The sequence below is a fragment of the Rhinatrema bivittatum genome, chromosome 6 (genome assembly GCF_901001135.1).
Source record: "Rhinatrema bivittatum chromosome 6, aRhiBiv1.1, whole genome shotgun sequence".
Taxonomy (NCBI): Eukaryota; Metazoa; Chordata; class Amphibia; order Gymnophiona; family Rhinatrematidae; genus Rhinatrema; species Rhinatrema bivittatum.
The window spans coordinates 238,588,521-238,613,032 of record NC_042620.1 but is presented as its reverse complement, the minus strand read 5'-3'; the positions used below and the strand labels follow the sequence as shown (position 1 = coordinate 238,613,032).

The 24,512-nt window shown below is 42.3% G+C and overlaps 1 protein-coding gene across 1 annotated transcript in view; it reads left to right on the top strand.

Moving 5' to 3' along the window:
- Window positions 1-387: 387 nt before the first annotated feature.
- PHF6 (PHD finger protein 6) overlaps window positions 388-24,512 on the top strand; it is a 187,216-nt gene continuing 163,091 nt past the window's right edge. The window contains 4 exon segments of the mRNA XM_029606661.1: window positions 388-700; window positions 7,294-7,336; window positions 7,813-7,991; window positions 18,220-18,321. Of these exon segments, the coding sequence (XP_029462521.1) occupies window positions 7,857-7,991; window positions 18,220-18,321 (237 nt within the window). The 5' untranslated portion in view covers window positions 388-700; window positions 7,294-7,336; window positions 7,813-7,856.

The window sequence follows — 24,512 nt, the reverse complement described above, 5'->3', positions numbered from 1 at the left end:
CACTCCTATGGAATTACATTAATAACATTGCAGAAGAAAGGTGTAGTGTATAAGTAGTGCAATATGCACGGATAATGCACTACACCTAAGGGGCTGTATGAGGCGTCTTGAGTAGTTAACATCTTTGGTTGGGACAAAACAGGTTACAGCTAGATTCGTTGAGATAATACAACAAAGTGTTTATAGTGAGAGCTACATGTTAAGTATAGATAATCATTCGCGTGGAATTACAGTATTTAATTGTTGTAGAGGTACATCTATACATAAGGCAATGCACCCAAGTAGTTAAAGTAACCTGCACGCATGCGCAAGCAGAACCTCTCTTTACAGTACCTGCTTGCACATGCGTAGTCACACTACTTCAACCTAGCCGACAACCTAGGCTTGGACATGCGTATAGCACCCTATGTACTGTGACTTATTCGCTGCTGCAGGATGGGAGGCACTAGTAAGGCTCTGAGCGTAATTTTCAGCCCTGCACCTTGTTGGAGCATTTGAACAGGGAACGCAAGCGACGTCATTGACGTACAGGGAGTCGGAGGCGGGTGGGAGGTGAGGCGGTGGACGGAACGGAACGTGCTCCCGTACGGCAGTGATGAGATCAGTGCGCCGGGACGTCGCGGCAGGAAAGGAAACCTTCAGTAACCGATAGCTTGTTTCTTGGAAAACAGTTGAGCGGCATTGTAAAAGCTGGCGGCATGTAAGTCCTCGTGCTCTGTATTAACGGTTGCATCTTCCTGCTCCCACCTGGAGACTGCTTATAGTGATTGGGGGTGAGAGGTATGACGCGCGCACTCGTTCCCCTCCCCCCTTTCTCTTTCCCTCTCCCTTTCCCCCCCTTCCCGCCCGGTTCCATTGTGATGGTATGAGGGCTCGGGCAGACTGCGCGCGCGGCGCCCTTGTGGAAACGATGCGGCGAGGAGCGGGAGGTCTGGCTGAGCCCCGCGCGCACTTTTCCTGGCACTACGGGAGCAGAGCGCGGAGAATCCCCGCCGCGCTCGGGTTCTGGTGTGCGGCTCTGTAGCCCACGGGGACGCGGGCGGTTCTGCAGTAGATCCGTCTCTGTCAAGCCAAACACGAACACAGTTGATATTTGGAGGGGTTGTTGCTCTAATGAACTAATCGTAGCCGCTGCACTATAAATATACATATATGTACACACGTGTGTATATATGTGTAGATATATAAATGTCTTCCAATTGTTTTGTAAATGTCTGGTCTCGCCAAGAATGAGGCTATTCCTGAATTGAAGTTTAATCATACACACTAGCATAGCTTCTGTTACTGTATAAAGATTGCACAGAAATAAAGGTTAACAAATACAAATATATATACAAAATGATACCTTTTATATTGCATTATTAACACATTTCTTGTCAGTTTTCGAGAGGTAATACTGTTGATGTCAGAGTTCAAATGAGCAAAAGATGACATTTACTAGGCAATATAAAGTAATGTGACAGCTATAAGTAAATTATAAAAGTTATTCCAGTGAAACGGAAGGGGTGAGGGGGTATTTGATGGCTGATTAGAAGGTTACACGCAGTATAAGTCTATGGCTTAAAATGTGCTAAGTAATCTAAGTTTGTGACTTATTTTCTCTCAGTTCCAGATCATTTTGAATACAAATGTCATGTGTTCCTGGATTGTTTTAAATTTTCCAGAAAGAGTATTAGCTCTTAAGAGAGAGCGGCAAAACTGTGTACAAAGAGTGCCAGTAAAATACTGTATAAAATAGATGAGATTAAAATGTCACATCTTGATGGGTTTTATTGTAGAATTCTAGTACCGAAATTGGGATGCTATGTTCTACCCTGTTTTATAATGCAGAACAAGATTAACTTCTTTCTATTCAGTACATGTGTATATATATGTTAAAGTAGCCCCATAATCCATTCAGGAAAACTTTTAGGCACACTTCTCACCCTGTTTCCCATAGAAGGGACCTATATTTCCATTTTACTTTTCTGTGAAATGGCATAGGAAAAAAATTGTCTAGTAATGGCAATGTACTGAGCTTGTGATCAAATGAGTTCAGACTACCCAACTTGTTGCATCTGTCATCGTTGGACAAAGCACAGTGAAAGTAATTTTCCAACGAGGTTTTGAAGATATGATAAATCAGAGGATTACAGGTTCTACATTCACATGGACCCTTAAATAAATCTTATATGAATATTAATAGGAGCCAATGGCATGGCACGGTAGGAGGCTGTAGGGGATGTCTATGGGCCTCTTTCTGTATTTATTTCAGCTGCACATAGGTAGAAGGTGAGACGCACATGTTTTTGAAATATCTGCTGTTTCTGTGACCTTAAGCATTTCTACAAGGAGGAGGGTGGTGGTGGTGGTGGTGGTGGTGGCGGCAAGGGGAGGTGGTGTGAGGCAGGGAACACAAATGTATTGGCCCTTGATTGATGGAAACTTTTGCTTATGCCACTAGTAGGCTGTGATGCCTTTTATTGGGATTATTACATGTTGTAGCGGTGTATGGGGTTTCAGGATCGCACAAGTCCTCTTTTTTTTTTTTTTTTTAACAGTTGAAGGGCCTCAATTTCTAAAGTATCGCAGGCCTGCGATACTTTAGGGAATGAGAGGCAGGGGGCCGAAATGGGGGGTGGGCCTGCGCTAGCTGGCAGCGATCGCACCGTCGAGGTGCGATCGCTGCCGGTTTCGCACCCAATAGCACCACCATAGGAAGTGCAGCTATTGGGCGCGAACTTGGATGTGAAAAGGGCCTTACCTTTTTGTCATCCGTGGCGTCTTCGCAGAGTCGGCCCCGGTGACGCCCCCCAACTCCTCCTCTTCCGGGGCCGACTCCGCCCCCATTTTGGTATATCACCGATAAGGGAAGTTTCGCATGCAATCCGGGTGGAAAATGAGGCCCAAAGTGACCTTTGTGGATCCTGAAGCTCATGAATGAGCTTCAGGATCAACATAAGAGTATCATGGCCTATAAAGAATCAAGCTGCATAGACTAAAATACTTCTTTGATGGAACATGCAACACAGATATTTTAAATCTTTGGACTTGCTGACATCTGCTCACAGCCTGAAGTATGCTCCTCCTGTATCTTTGGTGGCTAAGAAAATAGTAACATTTTTTATAAAAAGACATTTTCTTTTCTACATGTTCTAATTTATTTATTTGACAGTTTTTCTATACCTTCGTTTGGAAGTACCATCACAACGGTTTACAAATCGAACAAAAAAAGTATAAAATAACAGAATTATAATTTAAATTAAGTAATACTAAAATTTCAAATTAAAATTCAAATAAAAAAGTAAAACTTAAAACAGCACTGCATAAATATAAAGTTACTAAAAAAAAGCATACAAAAATAAAATACAGAAAATATTTATCAATTTAATCTTGCATGATGTTATCTGGGCGTATTTCAGATAGGGTTATGCACTTATTTTAGATGAATTAAAAATTCAACAAGATATGATACAAAATGGATTTAGAGATGGGTAATATAGACTCCTACGTTACATTGTTGATAAAAATTTGAGTTCCTAGAATTCCCTAGACAAACTTTTTTTCATGATGTGTGATGTGAAAATTACAATCCAAAAAAAGCAAAACAAAAAATGTTGCATCTTTCACCCCAAACATATTTGTGCATATTCCTCCCAGCATTGAATTAAGCAACTTTATTTTCAGGTAGGAAATTGCTGGCATGCCTGTCCATTATTTGAATTTTAACTTGAAAGAGTAGATTTAATTTGTTATAGTAACAGATTGTTGTATCCAAAATGCTGATTTTTAAAAAAATGATTTATATATTTCATAATAGCTGTAAGAATTTGGATCAGATAAGTAGCAAAATGTCATATTTGGTATCCTTAATACCAAAACAGATCTGTCAATACATGGGTAAAGGAATACTGTCAGGTGGTAAAATGGGACTGACATTTGCTTACAATCATGGTGTATGGTTTAGCAAGATGTTAGTCCTCAACTTTAATTTGCAAAACTTTCCTGCTGAACAAGAGGAAAGCGAAGGAGAAACAGATTCAAATTGGAGCCATTTTCCTACAAGTACTAAAACTTAAACTTTTTTTTTTTTTTTACTTTCCTAGTCCATAATGAAGCAGCAGGACTGACTGACTCAGCTAACACTGTAAATAAATGTCAGCTGTTGCAGTGCCAAAGCTTTAACCTCTTCAAATTTGTATTATAAATAATTGGGGGTAAGGGGGAGTTAGCAAAACACTGAATATAAATACAAAGCATGATCAAAGTGATATATTAAGATAAGGACCTTTTATTGTGAATATTTTCCTTATTGTACCAATCTGCCTTTAATGTTCTATAAAATCCAAATGCAGATTCACAGAGACACATTTTAAAGCTCTGTAGTCATTCCTATATCATCTTTATTTTGTTCTTTTTTTTATGTATTATGAAATCTATACTGGTGTTTTTTTTTTTTTTTTTTAAGTTTCCTGCTGTTCTTCCTTCATCTTTCCTGCTTGGTTCTTCAAATTTTATGTGGGCTTTTTATTAAAACAATGTTTTGCAGCGGTTTGCTTCTTTCTTTCCCACTTAGTCATCTATCTGTTCTTGTTTTTTATTAAATGTTTAGTTATTCCATTATAATTTCTTCTTGAAAGATTTATAGTAAGCAACATATTTGAAATTCTTCACTAATCCTTGATTTTTATTTATTGTACTTCTGATTTTATTGATCCACTTTATTTTATACTTGGAAGGTTTACGTGTGGTTTACACATTGGGGCAGATTTTTAAAAAGTACACACAACCTGCACAAACAAAAGTACGCCGGATTTTAAAAGATAAGCGCGTATCTTTTAAAATCCGGGGTCGGCATGCGCAAGGCTGTGCAAAATCGGCAGCCTGCGCTCGCCGAGCCACGCAGCCTGCCTCCGTTCCCTCGGAAATTGGAGCGGCCTCGGAGGGAACTTTCTTTCCGGTGCCCCCCAGCCCTAATTCCCCCTCCACCTTTATTTCAAAAGTTATGCCTGCCTGAGGCAGGCGTAACTTGCGCGCGCCGGCGTACCATGTTCCGGTCCAGGGGCTGGTCTGGAGTCCGCGGCCCCGGGACTTACGCATGTCCTGGAGCTTGCGTGCGCCGCCAATCCTATGCGACATAGGCTCGGCACGCACAGGGGGTGGAAGGGGCAGCTTTTCGGGGGTTACACGCTTATCCCTTTGAAAATCTGCCCCACTGTGAATAAATCACTTTGTGAAGTTGTCATATCATTCATTGCTATGTAGTGTAAGACTCATATAAACGAAAAATGATTGTCTTCAAATAGAAGAACTGGCAGCAGTAATGTTGAATGCATCAAATATTTTGTAGTTATATTATCAAAGATATGTTCTGTTTGGAACTAGTACTTCCTGTTCTGAACATAGCTATGTAGCATGAATAGCTATTTGAAATGAAAGCTTATTTAGATCATTTCCTCTCTTAAGTTTCACTCTTGATAAATATTTTGGGTATGCCTTCCAGGGCCTCTTTCCTTAACAAGAATTTTTGTGACATGCTGAAGGTGAATATACTGAAAGTACTTCTATGTACAGTGCATTCAGAAAGTATTCAGACCCCTTTACTTTTGTTACATTACAGCCTTATTCCTAAAATTGATGATGCATTTTTTTCTCACCTTTGTTTACACACAATACCCCATAATGACAAAGCAAAATCAGGTTTGTAGAAATTTGTACAAATTAATAAAAAAGTATCACATTTTACATGAGTATTCAGATCCTTTACTCAGTATTTTGTTGAAGCACCTTTTGCAATGATTACAATCTCAAATCTTTTTGGGTATGATGCTACAATCTTGGCTCACTTGATTTGGGATGTACCAAGATTGTAGCCAAAGGGTTTGAATACTTTCTGAATGCACTGTAGCTGGGTGTTGTAAAGCATTGTTACCTTTAAATGAGGTTAGAAATCTTAGGGCTGCATTTAAAATTGCATATCTGTATAAAAAGTCAAATGTCCAATATCTGAAGCTTTATGTTTGGCCAGAGTCCAGATTATTCCATGTCCCAAAGGGCTCAAGTGGCAGGGTATAACACCACCATGTTATGCAGATTCTCAGTTTTAGCCAAGAAGTCTCACTTCATGACTCAGTCCTTATTTATTTAAAATTTTTTTATATTCCACTTATATTAGTATTACCATTCTAAGTAGAGAACACATTAGAAAATATATAATCATGGTATTAAAGATAAAACTTGAAATATAACACACACATATTTGGTTTTAAGCAAAAAGAAGATAAGGGAACACATGTTCCATACATTGTTTTGTTGTAGGTATCAGAACAGTCAAATTCTAGTAGTTTTGTCCTGGAGAAAGCTGAAGCCTTTCTTTTGTAGGTTGTGATAGATTTCAGATGTGACAAAGGTAGGCAAATGTCAATCAATGAGAGACAATCTTTTGTAACAAATCGCAAAACATCTAATAAGAAAGGTACAGCAGAGAAATCCAATCTTTTGGACTGATGTAATGAGATCTGTGGTGAAATTGGCACTTGTCTGCGCATATTATTATATATATATTTTTAGCGTGCACAACAAAAGTAGGTGCCTCTGCAGGACGCAGTAAAGGATATGTATGCAAATGAGATGTGCGCAGAAGTGAAATAGACATGAAAATGTTTTATCAAGGCTCTGTGCAATAGACCGCGTAGAAACCTGCATTCATGTGGTGATCTGTGAGTGATTCTCGGGCAAAAGTTTTCCCTTTTATATAAAACAATGAAGAAGTTAGTGGTCCGGGAGTGGAACTGAAGGTGGGTAGAGCAGTGTCTGTCCCCTTCATGTTCCATCTCTGACCGCGTGGCAGCTATAGTGGCGGATGCGCATAAGCGCTGGAATGCTGCAGAGATTTCTACAGCAGACCCACAAAAATGATTCAAACATCTGGGAAAAGTGAAGGTAATTCATGCTTTAACACCTGCCCTGACACAGGTGCTAAAAAAACTCACATTCAAAAACCTGTACTAACCAAAGCGCGGCTCCCTGCATAGCCTGTGAACAGTTAATTACTTCATTTGCATTCGCTCGTGCTAAATCAGCCACTGGTTTATGCAAACATTTTGTGGGTGCTGAAAAATTTATTACATATCCACATAAGACTAACGTGGGAAAAACGCACACAAAAACCCATGGCAGTTTTAGTGCTGCTTATTACATTGGCCCTACTGAGAGGACCAGCAAAAAAGATGTTTGTAGTAGTTGAGCTTTCAAGTTCTCATAAGGTATAACTACAGCATCTTTTTTTTTTTTTTTTTGTTGGTCAATTGAAAGATACCACAATCTACAAAGACTCCTGACATCCAAAGATAAGTATGTAAGTTAAGTCTGCCTCCGATCAATTGTGATAAGTTATGCTTATTAGAAATGTTGCCCTGTCTGGTACAGAAAATCAATTATGGATACTACCATTTAAAACATGACATTTATTTTAACTATCTTTTGCATTGGACAATGTACTTAGCCCTAAAGGCTGTTGCCAATTTACATCTGTACAAACACACTAACAGTCCAACTAAATGGGTTGCAGTTTGTCGTAATTAATTTCATGGATCTTCTTAGTACATTTTTTAAACTGCTTCTTACTGATGCAAAGTAGTTTTCTTGCAGATTAGAGGCATCTTGATACTATTGGGAATAATTGTATTCTAGTATATTATGATTTTTAAATGTCATAATTTGTACAGGAACCTTTTTTTTAGTACATGTTGAAGGAGCTTTACAGGACAAATACTTTTGTATGTATTAACAAGACTAAATTATTGCACTTTTTTTTTTTTGTTTGTTTTTCAGCATTTTTAAGACTTGGCGACTTTCCAGAATCCTTTTAAGAAATCATGTCTAGCTCAGTTGGACAGAAAAAAGGGTCAAGGCAACGCAAATGTGGCTTCTGTAGGTCTAATAGAGATAAGGAATGTGGCCAGTTACTAATGTCTGAAAACCAGAAGGTGGCAGCACATCACAAGTGTATGGTAAGCAGCTGAATGTGAATACAGTAATTGTATTGTGACCAGTAACCTTGTGATATAGAAAATATTAATCTCAAAAGCAAATAGTATATGCCCACATTACATGTCTGAATGTATTGTGCATTTGTGTTTAATAAAATCTTTTCATTTAATTTAAATGTAAATTTAACTTTTGTATTTTTTCTTACATCCCTACATATGTATTGTGATATTTTTTTTGGTAGGGGGGAGGGAGCAGCAGCCTGGCTGTTTACACCTCTCCTCTTTTGGGCTTCCAGTGGTATGAATGTTCATTCTCAACTACTTTACAATTTTTCCCTCCCATTTTATATGTAGGTTCACAATGAAGGTCTCTGGCCAGGGGCAATGATCCAAGGCTCCTTTTGGAACCCTGCAATCGGCTTCAAATCCAGCCATTAAAAGTTGCTGTTGCAAGATGATGGGATTCTTTTCTCCCAGGAGCTACAAGCAGTGTAGGAATTGAATCCAGCACTGCTAGTGAGCCACCAAGCTGGCCTCTGTGCTATGTATGTTGTTTCAAGAATGGAACATTCTCTGTTCCTTGGTACCTAAAAGTTGGTATCCAATGGCTGTCACTTTCTCCCAACTAAACTTAAGCTTTTGTCAGACATTGGCACTCATTGTCGTTTTCCTTGATTCTTTTGTTCCCATGGCTGCTTTTAAATCTTTAGCCTGCCTTCAGCCTCATTAACTCATTTTAACTATTATCTCTTGGCCTGTATGTTTGTCTTGATTAAATTGTAAGTTCTATTGAGCAGGGCATGTCTTTTTTTTGTGTGGTGTTGTACAGTGCTGTGTACATCGAGTAGCGCCATAGAAATGTTTAGTAGTAGTAAGAAACTGCAGAACATGGACCAGTAGAAGCAAGCTGTGGGCTTGAACAGGAAGAGAGTGGCCGTGGTGAGACCTTGTTTGGGATATTGGGTACAATTCTGGAGATAGCATCTTCAAAAAGATATAAAACAGGATGGAGTTGGTCCAGAGGGTGGCTACTAAATGGTCTAAGATCTTTGTTCTAAAGTATATGGGGACAGACTTAATTTATTTATTTTATTTTATTTATTGATTGATTTTTCTAAACCGATGTTGGTATAAACCTTCACACCGGTGTACAATGTTTCTTTATAATAAAAATCAACATAAAATACAATAGTGCATAACGACAAGGAAAACAATCATAAAAATCTAAGACTAACTTAAAATTAAATATACAAAGGAATTTGATTAAAAACTAAACTTTAAGTATACCTAATAAAATAACATATTAAAATTTAAAATAAAAATGATAAACATAATTAGTAAAATAACAAGGAAAATTTCTAACTGGCTTCTACTTGAAATGCTTCTGCATATAGCCAGATTTTTAAAACTTTCTTGAACTCTTTCATATCACTCTGGAGTCTTAATTCAGTAGGTAATGCATTCCAAAGGCCTGGGCCTGCCAGTGAGAGAGCCCTATCCCTGACAGTAGTAAGTCTGGCCGTAGTAACAGAGGGAATGGTGAGAAGATCCAAACATATACCTTAGCAAAAAGACAGTATAGTGGAAATATGAGAGAGATTTTAAATATCTCCAGGGAAGCAAGGCACAGAAGATATGCTTCTTTCAATGGAAAGAAAATGCAATGAGGAGTCATGGAATGAGGGTGAAAAGAGGTAGACTCAAATATTTCTTTCTAGTGAAGGGTAATGGATACCAGTGGAGGTGATGGAGGCAAGGACAGTATCTGAATTCTGAAAAGCATGGGATAAACAGATCTCTGAGGGTGAAGTAGGGATTAAAGGACTGAGTAGTTGGTATGGATGGACATACTAGATAGGTCATATGGTCTTTCTGCTGTCATTTTTGTTACTTGAAGTGAGTAGCTGCAGCCTGTGGCAGCCTTGACCACAAGAGAGTAGCCACTGTTTTCTCTGGGGCAATTCCCACAACAGAGAAGCTGGAGGGAGGGGGGCGGGGAGGAGAGAGAGAGAGAAGAAAAGTAAGAACATAAGATGTACCATGCTGTGTCAGAACAAAGGTCCTTCAAGTCCAGCATCCTCTCTGAGGGTGGCCAATTGAGATCATTAGGAAATATCTGGCGAATTCCAAAAAGTAGTTCGTTCCTTGTTGCTTACTTCCATGGATAAGCAGAGGATGCCTCTAGTCCAGTTGGCTAATAATTGTGTATAAACTTCCTCCAGCACTTGCCCAAACTCCTTTTAAACCCAGCTGTGCTAGATGTCTTGACCTCATGCTCCATCAGCAAATTCCAGAGCTTAATTGAGTGAAAAAATACTTTATCTGATTTTGTGTTAAATCTGTCTGTCTGCTAGTTTCATGGAGTTTCCCCTAGTTCCTAGTATTATTTGAAAGGGTAAACAACTGTTCCCTTATTTATCCATTCTACCCCACTTATGATTTTGTAAACTATCGTATCCCCTCTGTCATTTCCTCTACAAGCTGAAGAGCCCTAATCTGTTTAGCCTTTCTTCCTAAAGAAGCCATTCCATCATTTTTGTTGCCTTTATCTCTACCTTTTCTAGTTTTGCTATCTTTCTTGAGATGGGGTGACAAAACAAGGAACCCCCCCCCCAAAAAAATAAAACAAGTAAAAATTGACAAAATGAGTAAAAATGAAAAAAATCTGAAATATAGACAAATGCAGAAAGATCAAAAAAGCAGCAAAAAGTCTTAAAAAAAATCAGACAAAAAGAAGAGTAAAATAAGTTACAAGGGGAAAATTTTTTGGCTAGCGCTCAAGTTCTCTAAATATCTTTCCATCTCTATGGTACTTTATGAAATACTAGCAAAAGCTGTCTGGCATTGCTTGGGTTGTCTGGTCCATAGCAGTTATAAATTGGAAAATCGAACAAAAGTGAAAATATTTTATTTTATGTAATTAACAGGGGGACGGAAACTTTAAAAGAGGTGCACACATACTTGTGTATATGGGCCCGTGGCCAGATACAGGCAGTTTTATATTTTGCATGCATGTTATAAAATAGCCCTGCTTGCCCATATGTGTGCTTCTAACTTTAAGCTTGTGCGTGCACAGCAATGTTGTCATCTTTGTGCTACGCAAGTGAGGGAATTTTATAACAGATGCATATCCAACCCATGACCAGTTTCACCAGTTCATCCACCAGTTTGCTCAGGCTAGAGCAAGGTCCTCCAAAACCCCTTAGTTCTTTAGCCTGCACTTCCCCCAGTTAACCTAAACCCCTCAAACACTTCATAGATGGCTGGAAATAGTTTTATTAAGATTTACACCTCCTCCATAAAAGTAATTTAATTTTCTACTGAAATATACCTGGGCATGTGCCTAGGCACATAGCTACTTGCGAGCATATCTCTTGGCCTGCCCTGGAATGCCCATGTCCCACCCATATTCCACCCCTCTTTTTCCCAATGCAAGATATTCATGCATCAATATTTATGTATGCATGTAGATAGCTTATAAAATCGGGTAGACATGTGCTAGATGCATGCCCATCTCCCCATTTTGGTGTTTGGACCAGCCCTTACAGTGTCTTAAAGCATATAGAAATTTATGGAACTGCTCTATGAACTACATTGACAGTACATTAGATGTCGCTCATTGCCCAACTATAGAGTGCGCTAAATAGCACTTGTTAAAAGAAGATTATAAAGCATCAATTCCAGTACAGATCTCTGGGGCACTGCATTATTTTCTCCATTGAGAGAACTGACCAGTTAGTCTTACTCTCTGTTTCCTGTTTTTTAACTAGTTTATGATCCACAGTAGTGGCATAGCCACAAGTGGGCCTGGGTGAGCCATGGCCCACTCACTTAGGGCTCGGGTTCATGCAATCAGGGCTGTCTAGCAGAAGAAGAAGACTAGGCCTGCCGGATGGCCACCATAGTTTCCATCCCGCGGCAGCCAAAGGAGAGAGCTGCTGAGGGACCTCATCCTGCGGTGACCATTGAAGGAGAGGGCCGCCGTGGACCATATCATGCAGCAGCTGAAGAAGGGGTCTGGTGATGCCTGAAAACGATGCCCTGTGTGTGTATGAGAGAGAGAGAGAATGGGGGCTTGTGTGAGAGCTTTGCAGACCAAGAATATTAGCAAAACGTATCCAGTGTTGCTAGAGTTGTCTGATTAAAGACTGATGTAAATTTTCACAACCAAACAAAAGATAAATTTTCTTTTAATATATTAACAAATTAAGAGAAGAGCCTATGTGTGTGTGTCTGTATGCATGTCTTTGTGGGCGTCAGACAGAACTTTACAGACAGGGCATATTGTCACGGCACAGTGCACCTTTCACTGTTCAGGGTGCTACCTGCTGGCCACAGACAAACACAACGTTGTGACAGACACAAGCCATTTATAGGAAAATTTGGTTCTTACCTGCTAATTTTCATTCATGTAATACCACAGATCAGTTCAGACAAGTGGGTTTTGCATCCCTACCAGCAGATGGAGGCAGAGAACAAAAACTTTGAGACACTGATACATATCAGAGAGTGCCACTTGTAGTCCCTTAATATTGACCTGTACCCAAACCAATGTATAGAAAATTTTTTAATCTCCATTCAGGGCGAACAGTTAATTCAGGTTTGGTGCCCCCACTTCCAAGAAAGGAACTGATGACTCTTTAGCCTCAGCGGCTCAACCTATTTACAGTCTGAAAAAATTCTGATCTTAGACTCCAAAAAAACCCAGAAAATTCAGTCTTTTGGCAGCAAGGGGACAGGCCTCTGGATTGATCTATTATAGGAACGAAAATTAGCAAGTAAGAACCAATTTTCCTTTCCTGTTTATATCCATATCAGTCCAGATAAGTGGGATGTACCCAAGCACCCTTAGACTGGACTGGAACCCGAAAGACTTGCACAAAATGCACTCTCACGAACACCGCATCTTCCTGTGCCCAAACATCCAATCGGTAATGCTTGGTGAAAGTATGAAGTGAAGATCATGTCAGGGCTCTGCATATCTCTTAGGGCGACACTGACACTCAGCCCAGGAGGCAGCTTGCGTTCTAGTAGAATGCGTACACAAACCTACTGGTGACTCTCGACACCTACAAATATAAGCCAAACAAATGGTCTCTTTCAGCCAGTGAAAAATCGTGGCTTTAGATGCTTTGCCTCCTTTCTTTGTTTCACCGAACAACACAAGAGATGATCTGAAAACTGTTAATGACCTTAAGATACCGTAAAAGAATCCGACAAATCCAATAAATGAAGCTCCTTCGACTGTGGCGACTCCTGAGACCACTCCGGAAAAGCTGGCAGTTCTACTATCTGATTAACATGAAACGAGGAAGCCACCTTTGGTAAGAAGGAAGGGGACCGTACGTAGCATTACCCTGTGATTAGAAATACGCCAAAAAGGATCTCTCTAGAATAGAGCCTGAAGCTCCGAAATCTTTCTGACTGAATAAATGGCCACCAGAAATGCTGCCTTCAAGGTTAGGTCCTTTATCGACATTGCTTGTAAGGGCTCAAACGGAGGCCTACAGAGTACTCTCGGCACCAAGTTAAGATTCCAATCCAGACATATCTTATGCATTGGAGGAGGCAAATGCTTAACTCATTTCAGAAAACGAATGTGGGGTGAAAAGCCAAGGAGCTACCCTGCATCTTGCTCCTAAGGCCACCCAGGGTTGAAACTCTCATGCGGAGCAAGCTATAGGCCAACCCCTTTGGCAACCCATATTGTAAAAAGGCCAATGCATGGGGAATGTCCACACGTAGCAGATCCAGCCGCTGCTCCAAACACCAAGACTCAAAAACCTTTCAGACCTTGATATATGCCAGAGAAGTAGAAGGCCACCTGGAGCAAGGTGGAAATAACTAGCTCCGAATATCCTTTTAATCACAATTGCTGCCTCTCAAAAGCCAAGCCACGAGACAAAGGCGATCCGATCCGCGAATATGGGTCCTTGTTGAAGGACCCCTAGCAAATGAGCCAACCTGAGAGGCCCTTCTATTGCTGGATACATCAGATCTGCGAACCATGGCCGACTTGGCTAGTCCAGTGCCACTAGCACCACCCTACCTGGGTGTGTCTGTGTTGCAAGATGAGCTTGATGAGGGGCCAGGGAGGAAACACATACAGCAAAACTCCCATTGGCCATGGGCACACCAGCACATCTATTCCTTCCAGTCCTACTTCCTGTCTGCAACTGAAGAATCAGGCTGCTTTGGCATTTCAGCTTGTCGCCATGAGGTCCAACTGGGGATCACCCCACCTGTCGCAAATGAGATTCTAGGCCTCCCAGAATATTCCCCAATATCTCATTGCTGCTTGCTGAGGAAATCTGCTTGCACGTTGTCCACTCCCGCAACATGAGATGCTTCTATTTCCTTGAAGAATCATTCTGCCCAAGTGAAGAGGTGTTGCGCCTCCAGAGCCACAGCGTGACTTCATCCCTTCTTGACGATTGATGTATGCCACCATTGTCGCATTGTTGGAGAAGATTCTCAACATTCAACCTTTGATTCAAGGCAGGAATGTCTCCAGTGCTCTGCAGACGGCCCTTGTTTCTAGTTGATTGATAGACCAGAATGCCTACGTCGGTGTCCAAAACCTTGGGCCATCCGCCCCTGATAGATTGTCTCCCAACCCTTGAGGCTGACGTCTGTAATCATCATCACTCAGTCCAGAGTCTCCAGATCCACTCCCTTTTGTTGTGGTGCGAGAGCCAGTATGAGAGACTGGACCTGGATTACCCCGTAGCTGATACTCTTCTGACGATTGATTCCTCCTGGACAAGAGTGCCTTCTGCAAGGGCCATATGTGAGCAAAAGCCCATGGCACCAGATCCAAAGTGGATGCCATAGAATCCCGAACCTGCAAATAATCCCAGACTTTGGGGTACTGGCAGTCATAACAGATGTCACTTGCGTCTGCAACTTCATCACTCTCTGAGGTCAGGATCACCTTGTCCCTCTGAGTATTGAACTGTGCTCCCAGATATTCTAGTGATTTGGGTTGGGACCAGATGACTCTTTGTCAGGTTTATCACCCAATCCAGCGATTGCATTCTGTCCATAACCTGCTGAACTGACCGACCACACTCCTCCTCCATCTTTCCCGGATGAGCCAGTCGTCCAGATATGGGTGAACCAGAATCTCCTCTCATTTCAGGGCCACTGCCACCACCATCATCTTCGTGAAGGTTTGTGGTGCCATGGCCAGCCTGAATGGGAGAGTCTGGAACTGGAAGTGCTTCCCCAGCATCATGAACCTCAGAAACTTCTGATCCACCTGAATGGGAATATGAAGGAAGGGGTCTGTTCGATCTAACGATACTAGGAATTCCCCTCTGCGGACCGCTGCTATCAATGTGTGCGATGTTTCCATGGGAAAACACTGAGCCCACAAGGCCACATTGACTTTCTGCAGATCTAAAATGGGTCGAAACATGCCCTCCTTTTTTGGAGCCGCAAAATAGAGTACCTCCCCCCATCCTTGCTCGGACAGAGGCACTGGAACAATTGCATCCAACTTTAACAACCTCCACAGCGTATCCCGCACTGCCTCTTGCTTGCTTTGAGACTAGCAGTGGGACTCTAGAAAGGCTTCCCTGATGGGGCATGAAAATTCTAAGGCATAACCATCTCTTATCACCTCCAGGACCCATTGGTCCAAGGTGACCTTGGTCCATTCTCCATAGAAGCAGGCTAATCTCTTCCCCCCCTAGCTTCCACAGGAGAATGGATCACCCTGGCTTTACTGTGTTGACTTTCCTCCTCCGGTCCCCTGACCAGAAGAATCTGTGGAGGGTCTGTGGGTGGCCCGAAAGGATAGTTGTCTTCCTGAAGACTGCTGCTGTCCTGTCGAAGAAGAACTCTTGCCCGAATGAAAACGTCTCGTATCCCGGGAACAGGGAGGGAAACTCTTCTTGCCACTCTTTTTATCCTCAGGCAACTTATTTTCCTTTTGACTCCCCCAGGCTTTTCATCAGCTGGTCCAGGTCCTCCCCAAATAGTTTCCTTTTAACGGGAAGATTACACAGCTGGGACTTGGACCACATGTCCGAAGACCAGTTTCGTAACCACAATAGCCCGTGAGCCGCCACTGCCGAGACCATGCTTCTGGCTGACATATGAACCAAATCATATAGTGCATCTGCCATGTAAGCCATTCCAGCTTCCAAGCATGCTGTCTGCATGGAACTGCTAGTTCTTGTGGAACCCTGCTCTTGATCCTTCTGCACCTAAAATAAGCAGGCCATCTGCATCGGAGTGCTACAGATCGCCGCCTGGAGACTCAAGGCAGACACCTCAAACATCCGTTTTAACTGCATCTCTAGTCTACGATCCTGCACATCTTTCAGGGTGGCTGACCCCGGCACTGGAATAGTTGTTGTCTTAGTCATGGCAGAAACTGCCACATCCACTTTCGGCAGTCTTAACAGGTCTAAGGTCTCTTCCTTCAAAGGATATAGCTTTGCCATCGCCTTGCCATCTTTAAGGCCCACCTCAGGGGAATCCCATTCCCAGTCTACTAATTTTCAAATCTTCTTAGGCAATGGAAAGGCACTAGGATGACCCCGCAGTCCATCCAGGACCGGATTCACCCCCTCATCTGACTCTTCTTGAGCGACCTTGATTGCTAAGTCCTCCAAAACCTGTGGAATTAAGGGGCCATAGCTCTTCTTTCCTAATCAAGCGGGCGACCCTTGGATCATCCACCAGTTCAGGGTCATTCTTGTTCGCAACCAGTTCTGCGGCAGGATCTGCCCCAATGGGATCACCCCTTCTAGGAACACACACTGGATCTTTCTGCGGGATCATCAGAGTCATCCAAATCCTTTGGATCACCGTCAGTTCCCATATTGGGTTCAAGACGCAGGCACCTGAGCAAGCCTCCTGATGACACCCCTCCCCCCTCCTCGGCCTCTTGGGAGGACATTGTGACGTCCCCCCCCCACCCCCGCTCCCTTTCATGCCAGAAAGGAGGAGGACAAAATCTGCAGAGAACTCTGGATCTTTGGAGACATCATTGTGCCTGCTCCTATCTGACTCTCCTCCTCTGCTGTGGTCCACCGCTGCAGATGGCCCAATGGGAGAAGGAGAAGGTGGAGAATCCTTGGAAACCGAAGCCTTCTGCCTGTGAGCTTCCGATGCCATGGCTTCTCCTTCCAGTCCCCCTGGGACCTCTGCCGCATGCCCCAAAGACATGGTGGCCCTGTTGTGGGTGGCCACTTCAACGGAGGCTCTCTCCCCCTACGCAGAGCCGGAGAAAGGGCACATCATTCGGCCACGCAGACCACAAATTGCAAGCCCTGCAGGCTGCCATTCGCTGCTTCAGCGCTGTTGACTGAGAGGAGAAAAGCGGCGGTGCTCCGGAAAAACAAGCCCATCTGTGAGAGCTAGATCATAGGCCACGCACATGGTCTGCACTCCAAGCCACGTGGCTGCACAAGCCCAATGGGTGCGTGGCAAAGTACAGATTCAGCAATTTTCCTGCAAGAACCCTGGATTCCCCAGTGGCCAGAAAAAGCATACCTCTACCTCACTCCTTTAGGTGCAGACGGCTCCTGCTGACCACAGGCACCTTTGCCGACTGCCATCCAGGCTGAAGCTCCTGGTTTGTTTGTTTTTTTAAAAACTTAATTAAAAACACACTAGAGAAGTAACAAATACTTCCCTGAATGCGTGAAGGAGGAAATCTTGGAGCAACAAGGGAGCCAGTACCCTGGCTAGCAAGGCCTCCAGAAACAGTGGGCTGAAGCCAGACAGGGATAGCCAACCCCCCACTTGCCCAGGATGGGCCCTAATACCTCGGGGAGTACCTCTTTCAAATTCTGTCTTCTTTCTTTTCTTTTTATTTGCTTATTTTTTTAAACAGACTGCAGGCTTGTATCTCTACCATCTGCTGGAGATAGAGAAATACTGAGGGGACTGCAGGTGGCACTCTTGGATATTTAGCAGTGCCTCAAAGTTTTTCTTCTCTGCCTCTATCTGGTAGGGATGCAAAACTCACTTGTCTGGACTGATCTGGGTATGAAAAGGAAATATATATAATAACCTTTTAAAGAACAGAGTACTAAAAGCACTGGATAATCCACAAGTCTATTCTCAGGAGCCATGCATTTGGCTGTTATATTGAGAAGAACTGGTAGATTGGAGCTGTATTGCTCAGTTGCCTTAGGCTGGACTGCCTGATAAAGCCAATAAAATGTTTAGAGAGAGGAATGTTTAAAAAAAAAACAAAACAACTTTTTTTTTTTTTTTTAATAACTTGCAGCTCTTTTCATCTGCATTGGTATCAACACATTCTGAGAATGAAAGCCTGGGAGGATTTTCTGTTGAAGATGTTCAAAAGGAAATGAAGCGAGGTACTAAACTGGTGAGTGTTCTTGCTTTATAAAGCATTCTCCTGACTCTCTTTATAAATAGGAATGCCCTTCCATCATTTGGTTATTCATTAGTTCAGAAAGTGATGAGGTAACAAAGATCTCATTATCCTGCAGAAATGAGGTATACAATGGTAGTCTGAACTAAACAGTCACCACTCGTAGGATTAACACTTAGAATATATCCAAAAGATCAAATCTTTAACCTCTAACACAAACTAATATGTGAAACACTGCTTGGATTTATTTCATAAATATGTAAAAATGGAAAACTGGTAATGTTTTATATGAGCCAGTCAAGGCACCTGGCTGGTTGCCTGATGCTTCATATATTATAATTACAAGCAGTGTTTCACATATTAGTTTGTGTTAGTGGTAGCCTGACAGCATTGTCTTTGGTTCCTAGCTCTGAGGTATTAAAGAACATTCCCCTTCTCACCCCCCATTCCCTACCAAAAAGTCATATGAGGTGATGACCTCTCCTTTAAAATGGAATACAGTACCAGGTTCCTCTGAGTAAATCTAAGAGATGGAAATTACAGAATTTAGTATTATGTTACATAGGAAAGAATTACCTGACAGTATCTTTCCTTTTTCTTGATATTTGTATTTTGCCCCTCTGCATTATAGTGGTGGTCAGCATTTCTACCTTATCATCCCCTTTCCCATGGCAGGGGCCTTTGCCCATATCATTACACTGATTATGTGCCTTTCCCAGTACTCTGCTGTTCTAACCTGCCTGCAGCTACTCTCTGTGTAATAGGTGTATTAACATTTTGTTTAAGCCAAGACCTGTAACATAGGAAGCAGCAATTGCTAACAGCATAAGAATTTCCAAATTGGATCAGACTAATGGTTCACTTAGCGCACCACTCCCTTTTCCAATAGTGGCGAACAGATGCCTTTTAGAATGTGTTTGAGAATTGTGAAGCTAAACTATTTCAGTAAGCAGGGTAAGATAGCCCCTTGAAATATACCTGGTCTATTTGTTTAAATGGGAAACGCTCATGTTTAAATAAAAACACTTAAAGGAAAAAGCCTTGACCGCTCATATTTTTGCCATATATAGTGGAAGCAATGGAACTTTCTGAGCTAAGTAGTTCCCAACCAGAAATTCATGCCTTAAGTAGAAGAAAAGTGTTTGGAACAGTGGTAAAGCTTGTGTTACAGAAAATTCTGAAAGATATAGCTGCGCAAAGCAGTGCTCAAATCCAGAGGGGAAAAAAGGGAAGAGACATTTTATTTTCAGGAGTCTAGACCTAAGCAAGGCACAGATCAGACAGGAAGTAAAAAATATACATGCACAAAGGAGTAAATTGAAGTGTTTAAATTACATTGGGCTAAAGAGAGTAGCTCTGCCCAGGTAAGCAGGAGACTAATATGTGTTAGCCAAACAGCTAAGTATGTCTTCTTTCTCACAAAACAAAATAAAGAAAAAGTTGAACGGGTTGGGGTCCTCTAGAAGCAAGCCTGCCATGTCTCTGCTAGTCTTGTTTGCACTAGTCCAAGGAGGAAGACTCAGAACCAATGTCAGGAAGTATTTCTTCACGGAGAGGGTGGTGGATGCCTGGAATGCCCTTCCAGTGGAAGTGGTGAAGACCAGAACTGTGAAGGACTTCAAAGGGGCGTGAGATAAACACCGTGGATCCATCAAGTCTAGAGGATGTGAATGAAGAGTGGGTGGCTCACGAGAATGACGGCTACTGCCTGGAGATTATACCCTTATTCAATAAACATACACACGGTTAATGCAACTCCAACATTGCTCTAAGCTTCAACGGCAAGAGGAAGTGTGGAAAAAAAGGATTTGCATTCACAAAAAGCGGGGAGTAGCTTGCTTGTTACGGCGGTTACTACCCCAAGCTAAATAAGCCAGATACTTTATTTTCAACTCATATCCAACATAGCTCTCTGCTTTAACGGCAGGGGAGAAAGTCTGATACTTCACTTTCAACACACATCCAGCATAGCTCTCTGCTTCAACGGCAGGGGGAACATAGAAAGGTGGATCTATATACAGACAATAACCAACAAGGACTGAGTTACATAGTCTAGGTAAACAAAGGCATGGGTGTAGCTTGTTTATTGCGGCGGTTACTACCCCTAACTATAGTAGATATTCACTTGGATGCAGTTCCAACACTGGGTGGAAGGGAAATAGAACCAAAAGGTTACTAAGAGCCAAGAGTAACAGAAGTATGAGAGAAATTTAAAAAAAAAAAAAAGTGCATAGCTTGCTGGGCAGACTGGATGGGCTGTTTGGTCTTCTTCTGCCGTCATTTCTATGTTTCTATATGTTTCTATGACTGAACGTAAAATGCAAGCCTTGCTGCACACCCTCCTGTTCTTGTGTCTTATGTTAACTGCAAGAGAGCTTAATAAAGAGAGATTTCTTGGGCACATTCCAGGAAAGAGCTTGAAGTAGCATTCATGCTCTTAACTTTTAACCTACCAGAAGTAAGACTAGAGATGGGCTCAGAGCACCTAGAAGCAGAAGTACAGCTGTTACTTGACTGGGGGTGTACTGGCCAGGAACACGAAACCCCAGAGGTACAAAAGGAAGAAAAGGGCAGCATGGCTGAAGCCCACCCTGATTGGCCCTGAGGATGGCATTACAGGAAGGCCTTGTCAAATGCACTGCTGGAGCAGATGGTGGAAATGGATACAGAACTGCAAGAACAGGCATGGCTAATCACAAGGAAAGAGGGTGGAAGCCTACAGTGGAAGGAACCTACAGTGATTATGGTTCATTTACAAGGAATCCCACAGTGGGGCCTTCTGCTATAGATCTCATTGAAAACAGGGAACAGACAGGCCAGCCCAGAAGAGATGCAAACCCAAAGTGAAGAGGAGGTAAGAGCAACTAAAGTTGTGCTTGGCTCAGCAGAGCCAGAGCAAGATGTGGAGCAAACACTGGGGTCCCCTTCCTCTGCTAGCCAAACTAGCTCTGGTTACCAGGAGAAAGAATCTCTTCAGAATGAAAATAAAACAGAAACAATAGAGAGGCTTGAAGAAGATTTGGTAAAGCCAGTTCCTGAGGCTGAACCAGAACCTGAAGGGCTGAATCCAGAAGAAAAAGGCAAGAAAAGCACTGAGGCTGAGGTAGCCCCCTTAAGTAAAGATGGGCAGTGAGTGGAAGCGGAGCATCCAGAGAGGGGACGAGTGACAACTCTGGAACCCCAGGCTTGGATTCAGGGTGGCTAGCAAGGCCAAGGTGTCCATATCATGAAGACAAGTCTAAGGATGGCAGTCAAGGAGCAGGACTGACACTGCCACATGGAGCTCACAGGGTGGCCCCTGACAATAGCTAGCCTGAGAATGTTTGGGAATTGTGAAGCTAAACTATGTGAGTAAGCAGGGTAAGGCAGCCCCTTGAAATACAGTTGCCCTGTTTGTTTAAATAGGAAATGTTTGACACTGTGAATAAAAGGAAAAAGTCTTGACCCCTCGTGTTTTTTACCACACCCCCCAATCAGAAGTCTTTGGTCTCTTCCAAATACTGAACTTGCCATCAGAACCTGTGGCTCTTTCAATCCATGACATTCTGAACATGTTGCAGATGAGAAAGTGGGAAACTAGACCTCATTGGATTTCGAAGTCGTCCAGCTGCCTCAGCAGTCTATCATAGTTGAGTGCACTAAAGAAAGCAATAAAGACAAGGATTCATTCTAGTTCATCTCCAAGCAAAGATTGCTAAAGAGAGAATTTCAGAGCTCCATGTTTACTGCTTGTATCTCTACTCACCAGTTTTATATGATGCAATATTTTCACAAATGCATTCAAAAACTAAAGCCTTTTCTCCAACCTGCTAATCCTAACATGTGCTGTCCCCAACTGCTTTTGGGTGAGGAAGAATGTATAAGACACCCACATTCTTTCAATGAATCATTCGATTCAGTCTCATGTACCTCAGCAGCCTCCATCAGAGCTCATCGCATGGCTAAGGGCAAGTAGCATCCAAGAGAACATATAAGACAAGTTAGTTGATCTCCCTTTTTTAGGGGACAACCTGTTTGGCAAAAAAGTCAGAGAAACAGTTACTCAAAGAAAAAAAATGTCTTTTTCAATCCCTTTCAACGGCAACTGACCAACCTTCCTCGTAGAAACACTTCTTGTACAAGAGACCATACTGACACATTTTCTGTCCTTTTCAACAATATCGCCTCCTGCTCCTTTCAGCTGAATGTTGACAGCCACTTCTGGTCGGATCTTGCTAGAGCGAGCGCCATCAACCCAAGATGACACAACAGGTCCAGCCTAAACCTGAACTGTTTTGATCTCTCTGAACACTCAACAATCCTCCATCCCGAGTGGGGGAAGGGGGGGGGGGCAAAATCCAGGCCTTCCTGAACTCGGGGCAACAGATAACCAAGGACTGCTTGGTCCTCAGGATTGTGGAGTCTGGATACTGTTTACATTTCTCCCATCTACCGTCCTTTCCACATTGCTTGACTTTCAATCCAGATCCATCCCATCTTATACAACGCTATTTGGAAGTGCAGTTGCTCCAACAATGAGCAATAGAGCCAGTCCCAGTGTGGAAAAGGCTTCTACTCCCAATGTTGTCTCATTCCCAAGAAATCAGGAGGATTAAGGCCCATTCAGGATTTGAGATTGATGAACAAACATCTACACCAAGAGAAATTCAAAATTAATTCACTAGGCACGATTCTACCTTATATCCAGAAGGGAAAATTGAAGTGTGCTCTCGATCTGAAAGATGCATATGCCCGCATACCCATACATTTACTTCAAGGTGGATTCTCCCCATTATCAATACAAGATAGTTCCATTTGGCCTGCAGCGGCTCCCCAAATGTTTTGCAATAGTAGCAGCACTTCATCATCAAGGAATTCAGATTTTCCCGTACCTGGACAACTGGTTGGTCACAGCAATCTCTCAGGAAGAGGTGTTATTCTCCTTTGGCAACATAATCTATCTTTTTCAGGAACTGGGGTTTCTGGTGAATTTGGAAGTCTAATCTAGTTCCAACTTAATAATATTCATAGGGATGTGGATAGATTTACTACAAGAGAAGGCATTTTTACTGCTGAATCAAGCAAATTCCATGAGATCACTCATTTTCAAGCTGCTCGCTGCCTAGCACTCAACAGCTTGACATTCTTGTTGCAATAGATCATATGGCTGCAGCCATACATGTGGTCTCACTTTCCCGCTTTCACATCTGTTGCCTGTAGTGTGGTCTACGCATTCAATGGGAACAGCTAACTCAACAGCTATCAATGATAGTTCAGGATTCCAGAGACATGAAACAGGAATTGTGCTGATGGCTGAATCCCTGCATACTTCAGGATGGAGCTCCACTTCGTGCTTTTCCCCGTCAAGTAACCTTGGTGGCCCTCCAATACATGTCAGGGCAGACTGTGCCTTGCTAAGGCAGAACAGAAAAATGCTATATCATCCAAATCTTCCATCCCTCCATCTGACAGCATGGATTGAAAGCTCATTAATCACAGATCTCTCCTTACCCAGAAACATTGAAAATATAGTTCTTTTTCTAGGAAACCCTCAACTAGAAAACACTATGCTTTTTAATAGAGCAGATACTCCAAGCGGTGTCAACAGATGCCTTGGATCTGTTCTCTTGCGAGTCCAAGCATTTGTTGTCCTACTTGCTCTTACTTTCTGACTCAGTTTTTGCTACATCCTCCATCAGAATGCATCTCCGCACCATAGTGGCTTATGTCACAGTAGATAGCAAGCCCAACTCTTCTCATCCACATGATTGAGATTTATGAAAGGTTTATGGCTTGTGAAGCCTTTAATACAGAAACTTCCGGTTTCATGGGGCTTGATTGTTCTTTCTCAATTAATGAAGCCACCTTTTGAACCTTTAGAAATGGCTTCTTGTAAGTTCTTGATGTTGACAGTAATTTTCCTGATGACAGTAACTCCAGCTAGAAGAGTCAGCGAACTTAATGCTTTTGTTCATTACCCACCATACATGCAATTCTTCCATTACAGGGTCGCCCTCTGTGCTCACCCGAAGTTTCTCTCGAAGGTGGTCTTTGCTTTCCATATCAATTAGTCCATTGTATTACCTATTTTCTTTCTGCAACCTTGTGCACATGAAGGTGAAAAATCCCTTCACACCTTAGATTGTAAAATGAGCTTTGGCTTATTATGTTAAATCTTTTTTTTATTATTAACGTGTTCATCGAAC